The sequence below is a fragment of the Cetorhinus maximus genome, chromosome 3 (assembly GCF_964194155.1).
Source record: "Cetorhinus maximus chromosome 3, sCetMax3.hap1.1, whole genome shotgun sequence".
In the NCBI taxonomy this organism is placed as follows: Eukaryota; Metazoa; Chordata; class Chondrichthyes; order Lamniformes; family Cetorhinidae; genus Cetorhinus; species Cetorhinus maximus.
This window is the reverse complement of record NC_135881.1, coordinates 65918820-65927424: the sequence shown is the minus strand read 5'-3', so window position 1 is coordinate 65927424 and position 8605 is coordinate 65918820. Positions and strand designations below refer to the sequence as shown.

The 8605-nt window shown below is 43.1% G+C and overlaps 1 protein-coding gene across 1 annotated transcript in view; it reads left to right on the top strand.

Moving 5' to 3' along the window:
- The first annotated feature begins 325 nt into the window (after positions 1 to 325).
- The window catches only part of LOC144678687 (cytoplasmic dynein 1 light intermediate chain 1-like), a 73008-nt gene continuing 64728 nt past the window's right edge, over positions 326 to 8605 (top strand). The window contains exons 1-2 of the mRNA XM_078538475.1: positions 326 to 667; positions 780 to 853. Coding sequence (XP_078394601.1) covers positions 531 to 667; positions 780 to 853 — 211 coding nt within the window. The 5' untranslated portion in view covers positions 326 to 530. The remainder of the gene's footprint in view (positions 668 to 779; positions 854 to 8605) is intronic.

The following is an 8605-nucleotide window of genomic DNA, read 5'->3' as shown; positions in this document are numbered from 1 at the left end:
AATGAGCTGTTTTTAGTGCTGCTATCTCAGTGACTGATGAATTGAAACCCTAAGCACAAGATCTGCCGGGATCAGCAAGGAACTGTACGAAAACATAAGCCTTAAACTTTATGTGGCCAACCCTCACGGTTTGCGTCTATACAGCTTACAGAGACAAAAATTTGGACAGGGCTGTTCTATAACCCAATGTTAACTCCTTTATCAGAACCTGCTACTGCTCCCCCTCCCTTTAACCCAATACCTTTGTCAGACACAGTCATCCCATATATCAGACCACTCGCTCTCAATTCTATCCTCTTTAACCCATCCTGAGCCAGTCACCCCAGAAGCCGATCCCCCCACCTCTCCTCCCCGCCCTGTCTGCCGGCTCCTCCCGCCTCCTCTCCCCGCCCTGTCTGCCGGCTCCTCCCGCCTCTCCTCCCCGCCCTGTCTGCCGGCTCCTCCCGCCTCTCCTCCCCGCCCTGTCTGCCGGCTGCTCCCCGCCTCCTCTCCCCGCCCCTGACTCTCCCTTTCTCTCAGTGTGTGTGAAGATGGCGCCGATCGAGGCTAGCAAGTCCCGGAGACGGGCCACTCACTTACCGACGCACAGCAAGTGTCCAGGTGGTGGGGAGGGTGAACGGCGGCAGCCGGCCGGAGACGAGGAGGACGAAGAGGAAAACAACCTCTGGTAAGGGCGGCTGCTGCTGCTGGCGGGGCCTCGGCCCGGCCTCTTGGAGCTGTGCTCCCTCTGTCCGCTCCAGGCCCAGTCCGGCTGCACTGACTGTCTCTTCTCTTAACAGGTCGTCCATCCTGAGTGAGGTGTCCACCCGTTCCCGCTCCAAGCTGCCGTCCGGTAAAGCCGTGCTGGTGACCGGTGAGTTAAGGGACATCTTTTCGCCCTCCGGCGGGGGGGGGAAGCAGCCGCCATCGCTTATTACTGTGCTTCTCTCAGCCTTTTGTCAGCTGTGTCCCCTCCCCGGAATGGCGGCCGTTGTCCTTCACGACAATAAAAGCCTGGCGCCCTGTCCAGTGTTGCCGGTCCCTTGGCTGTTGTTTGCCCGAGGCCGCCTCCTTTACTCTGTATTTGATGCCGCGGTGTAAACCGAGCCCATTCATCCTGCCGCCTCCGGGCCTGGCGTTGCCATGGGAAACCAGGCAGATGGGCAACGTGCTTCAGGCATTTTCCACTTGTTTTCCTACATTTAGTAGCTCTGGGCTTTTGTTTTCTTGATCCAATTGCCGAATATAGAATAAAGCATAAAGTGTTTTGTTTTTATTTTTGATACGTGTTACGAATCTTATGATTTTAAAGTCAATGAGCGTTATTGTTTGAACAGGATCCTCAGATATGGATCAAAATATTTGGAATGAGTTGTTTTCGACCTGCTTATAATTGCTCTTTGCATCTAGTCTTCCAAGCTTCTGTGTGGTGTGGTAGGGGAAGAAACTGAAATGCTGTTATACAAAATGGGAAACAGAGAAAAGGCAATCTTTATTCGAGTTATTTTGTGAAGCAGTAATGGAAAGGCCAGAACGAAAATCATATAATAGTACACCATTGAGTCTGCACCAGCTCTTACACAAGGACAATCCATTGCCCCACTCCCAGCCTTTTCCCATAACCCTGCAACTTCTTTACCCTCTGATTGTAGACCATTCAGCCAGTGGAAACATTTTCTCTTTGTTTACTCTATCAAAACTCTTCATGATTTAAAACACCTCTTACCAGATCTCCTCTCAGCCGTACCAGCTCCTTCACGTAATTGTAGTCCCTGGATCCATTAACCATAGAGGGAATGATGAAGAAAATTGGTGTGATTGATAGCCAGGAAGAAAGCTGTAGACTGCAGGAAGATATCAGTGTTACCTCGGCATTGAGGGTAAATGGGACCTTATTGCACAATGAAAGATCACTAGAGTGAATGAATGGGGTATCAGCAGTTTTTGCTTTGTATAAGCTTGCCTTAACAGGGAATTTCAACTACCCTAATTTTAACTAGGTTAAATTCAGTGTAAAAGTACAGAAGGTGCAGAATTCTTAAAATGTATTCAGGTGAACTTTTTTTTTTAAGCTAGTACTTGGTAAGCCCAACTAGAGAAAGGGCAGCACTGGACTTAGTTTTAAGGAATTAATCTAGGCTGGTGAAAGGGGTATCAGTGGGAGAGCATTTTAGTAGTAGTGATCATAATTCAGTTATATTTAAAGTAGTTATAGAAAAAGATAAAAACTTATACTCTTGGTTTGTCTTTTAAATTGGGGAAAGGCCAGGTTTATGAAGATGAGGTGTGATTTGCAAAAGTAGACTGGAAACAGCTATGTGAAGGAAGTCAAGTCAATGTCAGAGCAGAGGGAGACATTCCAGGAGGAACTAAGAGTTCAGAACAAATGTTCTCTCAAAGAAAAAGGATTGGACTCCCAAATCTGGCCATCATTTCCCAATCCTCTTCTGGCTACAGATGTGGTGCAGAGACTGCTAGTGTTTTACTGCTGTTTAAAAAGGAAGGAAGGAATATTCAAGTAATTACAGACAAGTCAGCCTAAAGTAGGTGGGAAAACTATTGGAAAAAATTCAGAGATGGTATAAATCATTATTTAGAGAGGCGCAGATTAATCAAGGACAGTCAGCATGGATTTGTTGAACGAAGGTTGTGTCTGGCTGACTTGATTGAATTTTTTGAGGTAACAAAGAGGGTTAATGAGTATAGTGTGTTGAATGTAGTCTATAGTGATTTTTGCCAGGCTTTTGACAAGCTCCCACAAGGCAAATTAAAAGCTCATGGGATCCAAGGGAAAGTGGCAAGTTGGATCCAAAATTAGCTCATTAACAGAAAGCAAAGGGTCATGGTCATGTGTTTTCATGATTGGAAATGTGTTTTCAGTGGGGTTCCACAGGGCTCAATACTGGGGTTCTTGCTATTCGTGGTACATATCAATGATTGCGACTTAACCATAGAGGAAATGATGAAGAAAATTGGTAATGTGGTTGATAGCAAGGAAGAAAGCTGTAGACTCCAGGAAGATGTCAGGTGGGCAGTAGAGTGGCAAATGGAGAATCTGGACATGTGAGAGATAATACACTTGGGGAGGACAATTAAGGCAAGGGAATGCACAATAAATGGTAGCATTCTGAGAAGTGTGGAAGAAAGGGTTCCTTGGAGTGTATGTCTACAGATCCTTGAAGGCAGCAGGATAGTTACAGAAGAAAGCATATGGGATACTTTCATAGGTTCAAGGTCCAGAGTATAAGAGCAGGGAGGTTATATTAGAACTGTATAAAACCTTAGCTAGTCTGCAACTACCGTACTATTTACAGTTCTGGTCACTGCATTGCAGGAAGGATCGCCTTAAGAGAACTGGAGAGATTTATGAGGGTGTTGCCAGGAGTGGAGAATTTTAGCAATGATGAAAGATTGGATAGACTGGATGTATTTTCTTTAGAACAGCAAAGGTTATGGGGAGATTTAAAAGAGATGTATAAAATTAAGAGGAACCTAGATAAAGTGGGTAGGAACAAACAGTTTTTGTTATCAGAGAGCTCAATAACCAGGCTTAGATTTAAAATAGTTGGTGGAAAGATTACAGGGCAGTTGAGAAATGTTTTTCGCCCAGAGGATGGTAGGGGTCTATAACTCATGCCTGAAATGGTGGTAGAGCCACAAACTCTCAATGCATTTTAAAAACACTTGGATATGTGCCTGAGGTGCCATAACCTACAGGACTTCGGACCAGGAGCTGGAAATTAGCATTAGATAGGGTAGCTCTTTCTCAGTCGGCTTGGACGTGATAGGTTGCATGGCCTCCTTCTGTGACATCACATACATTAAATCAGGCTACCACATTCAATTTAAACATTGATCTGTGCCAAATAATTTGAACTGTACAGGGCCCAAAGTACAGTGGCAGTAATTGACCACACAAACTGAATGAGGCCTTCTTGAAGTGTGTCTACTTTGAACTATGAAGTATCTTTATCTTGCGGTCTGAAAATTAACCATACTCTAACATCCAGTTTTTAAAAATTAGCAATAACTGATATTAACATTATCTGTTCCTTGTTCAGCCAGGAAGACCTTGACAATTTAATATAATTTGCTTGTTACATCGCTGGGGCTTTCTTTTATAGAGGGGGAGACAGTGGCATTGTGGTAATGTCACTGGATTAGTAATGCTAGCTAACGCTCAGGGGATATGGGTTCAAATCCCACCATGACAGCTGATGGAACTTAAATTCACTTAGTAAATCAAGAATTGTAAAGCTAGTCTCAGTAATGGTGACCATGACAACTATGATCGATAGTTGTAAAAACCCATTTAGTTGTCCTTTATGTCCACTTATGTCCTGTAGGGAAGGAAATCTGCTGTTCTTACTTCATCTGGCCTACATGTGACTCCAGACCCAGAGCAATGTGGTTGACTCTTAACTGCCTTCTGAAATAGCTGGGCAAGCCACTCAGTTAAAGGGCAATTAGGGATGGGCAACAAATGCTGGCCTTGCCTTGCCAGCAACACCCACATTTATGAAAGAATAAAGTAAAAAAAAAATGTTTTTTTATTAATTCATACAACTTGGTGAACAGCAATTAATTAGTATCAAGAGTGACATTTTTTGTAAAGTACTTCATCCCACATAAAATCTGCTTGGGTTTCATTCTGATGCTGATTTTTGTTAAGGAAGGCCTTTTATTTTTGTATTGTGTAGGTGTTAATGTTGAATGGTGGTTGAATGATGAGTTGACCACATTGACACTATGGTCCCTCAGGTCTTTATCATTGAAAACTTTGATAGTGGGGCCCTCTACATACATTAAGAAGCTCTATTTGGCATGTTCACATGCCAGCAGTTGATCTTGTGTTTACTTCTGATTTGGGCGATCAGTTCATTCTTTCATGTCCAAAACCTGATCTGAGTGCCTTTGCTTAGTAATGTCACAATGAATATGCATAAAGTAAATTTGCTAATTTTTGAGCCATGAAATATCCACTTGGGGAATGAGATTAGGCTTTAAGAGAATTTCTACTCTATAACCCTGCTTGGTCCGAGACCTACAGTACAATTCTGAGACTATCAGTTTCTGGTGGTTCCATAGTATGGTCCAGGGATGAAATCATTTTACCATTGACTTCGCTCTCCAGCATTCTTATGGAGTGGAAACCGATTTGAGTAATACTAAAAATAGTACGAAAAATCCTTAGCCAGAACTGCTGACCATCTAATTTCCCTTCCTCATGTTAGAAGTAATTATTAACAGTTCTCACTCTTCAGGTGCTGCTCCTCTTTCTTTTAAACCTGCTATTATCTCTTGTCCTCAAAAAAACCAGCCCCTGACCTTGCAAATAACTGCCCTATCTCCAACTTCACTTTCCTTTCCAAGGTCCTTGACATGTTGTCACATCCCAAATAAATTACCATCTTTCCCAGAACTCCATGCTTGAATACCTCCAAAACAAGTTTCCGCCCTGCCAGAGTACTGAGACAGCTCTTATCAAAGTAACAAGTGAGATCCTGTGTGACCCTGACAAGAGTAAATTATTATTTCTTGACCTGTCCCTTTTCGCATCTACATGCTGCCCCTTGCTGACATCATCCGAAAGCACAGCAATAGTATTCAGATGTACGCTGACAGCACCCGACTCTACCTCACTGCCACCTCTCTCAGCGTTTCCACTGTTGCTAAGTTATCAGATTGCTTATCTGACATCCAGCATGACCTGAGCAGAAATTTCCTCCAATTAAATATTAGGAAGACTGAAGCCATTATTTTGGGCCCCCGCTCCAAACTCCGCTTCCCAGCTACCGACTCTATCCCTCTCCCTGGCAACAATCTGAGATTAAGCTAGTCTGATCACAACATTTGATTTTGAGATGAGCTTCCATCCTCTTATTCATGCCATCTCTAAAACTGCCTATTTCCACCTCTATAATATCACTTGACTTCGCTCCTTTGTCAGCTCATCTGCTGCTGAAACTGTCATCCATGTCTTTGTTACCTCTAGGCTTGCCTATTCTATTGCACTCCTGGCTGGTCTCTCACAATTTACCCTCCGTAAACTTAAGGTCCAAAACTCTGTTGCCCATGTCTTAACTTGCAGGAAGTTCCATTCCCCTATCACCCTTGTGCACGCTGACCTACATTGGCTCCTGATAAAACAATGTCTTGATTTTAACATTCTCAAGGCCTCCATGGCCTTGCTCCTCACTATCTCTGTATTCTCCTTCAACCACACAACTCTCTGAGATGTATGTGCTTCTCTAATTCTGGCCTCTTGTGCATTCCCAATTATAATTGCTCCACCATTGGTGGCTGTGTTGCCTAGGACCCAAGCTCTAGAATTCCCTTCCGGCACTGCTCCGCCCCCTTACCTCACTTTCCTTCAAAACTCCTTAAAGCCTACTACTTTGACCAAGCATTTGGTCATCTGACCTAATATCTCCTTATGTGGCTCAGTGTCATACCTTGTTATATAATGCTCCTGTGAAGTGCCTTGTTTTGTTGTTATGTTAAAGGTGCTGTATAATTATAAGTTGTTGTCTGCAGCCTTTGATAAGTTGATCACACCATTCTCTTCCAACATTTTTCCACTGTCGTCCAGTTAGGTGGAACTGTGCTTGTTTGATTCCATTTTTATCTATCTAATCATAGCCGCTTGCAATTACATTAATTCCCAGCCCCGCATTGTTATTTCTGGCATCCCCAAGGATTTTCCTTGGCCCCTTCCCACCTCTCGTCCGTACGTTGCACCCTAGTGACATAATCTGAAAAACTGTAATTGTTTTCACATATACGCTGATGAAACCCAGTTCTATCTCACCACAACCTCTCTCAACTCCTCCACTGCTGCTAAGTTATCAGACTGTTTATCAAAGATCCAGCAATGTGCAGAAATTGCCTCTAATTAAATATTGGGAAGACTGAAGCCATTGTCTTTGGTCCAACTTCTGTTCCCTAGCTACAGATTGCGTCCATCTCCCTGGCAACTGTCAGACTAAATCAGACTGTTCAGAACCTTGATGTCATGTTTGACTCCGAGATCAGCTTCCAACCTTATATTTGTGCCATCGCCAAGACCACCTGCCGTCGGGTAGCAACACCCGACTTTTCCCTCCCCACTCATGTGCTGCTGAAACTCTCATACATGTCTTTGTTACCTCTAGACTTGACTATTCCAACACACTCCAGGCTGGCCTCCTTCTGACCTCCACAAACTTGAGGTCATCCTCATGCAGTCCATATCCTTACTCGCACCAAATCCTGTTCAATCAACACCTTGTGCTCACTGGCCTACATTGGTTCCTGGCCAAACAACTCTTTGGTTTTAGAATTGTCATTGTGTTTTCAAATCGTCCCATGGCCTCAACCCCCTTATCTCTGTAATCTCCTCCAGCTCCATAACCCTCTTTGTGTATCTGTTCTTCTAATTCTGGCCTCGTGAGTATCCCCAATTTTAATTGGTCTACTGTTGGTGGTCGTGCCTTCAGCTGTCTAGGTATCACCCTTCAAAACATATTTTCTGTATAGCACCCAAGGATAACTTTTGATGTCAGATGTACCTAAATAGCAAATCAGACTGGATGTCCATGTACTATGCTTTCATGACCCAGAAAAGTGATTAATAACTGCAATGATTAATTGAAGTAACTTGGTGAGGAATACTTGTTTTAAACATGTTCAACTAAATTGTGCCAAATCATCCTACTTTGCATGTGTCTGTGGGTTTTTTTAGTTGTGAAGTAACCCTTAATGTACTGCTTCCTAGGTGATATCAGATATTAGTTTCAGTCTGATCAGATCATTTTCCTAGTTAGCAGCTGTTGCAAATGACTTCAACCAATCAGAAGCTTGAATTTAAACTATAGAACCCACGCCATTTTATAGGAGGTCTAAGACTAGGATTATGAGCAAAGATTAGTTATATTAGCTTCTGGCAAAATGTTGAGTATGGTTGAAAGATTAGACGAGCAGAAAGATCCACAAGCTGCCCATAGCCAATATTAGCATGATAATGTATCACTTGCATCCCCATTTTAAATGGAACACTGACCTTTATTGAAAAATCAAAACCAAATTCTTTATTTCTCTCAATGAAAGTTTCAAAACAATTAATTTATCATGAAATGGCAGTCAACAATGCAGCTTGCAGACTTCCAGAGATGACTTTTGACTCAAGTTTAGCCAATTCACACCTGGTCTCACTGATAGAAGCATTTTTTTTCATTCTTACGTGCATTTGTTGCCCATCCCTAATTGCCCTTGAAACTGAGTGGCTTGCTCGGCTATTTCAGAGGGCAGTTGAGAGTCAACACATTGCTGTGGGTTTAGAATCACATGTAGGCCAGACCAGTTAAGGACAGCAGATTTCCTTCCCTGAGAGACATTAGTTAACCAGATAGGTTTTTACAAAAGTTGATGATAGCTCCATGGCACCACTACTGAGATTAGCGTCATATTCCAGATTTATTAATTGAATTTAATCCCACCAGCTGCCATGATGGGATTTGAACCCATGCCCTCAGAACATTAGCCTTAACCTCTGGATTATTAGTCCAGTGACATTACTATGCCACCGTCTCCCCATTAGGCTTCCACTATGCTGTAGCTTGCCTTAAAATAGGTTTACGACCTGACT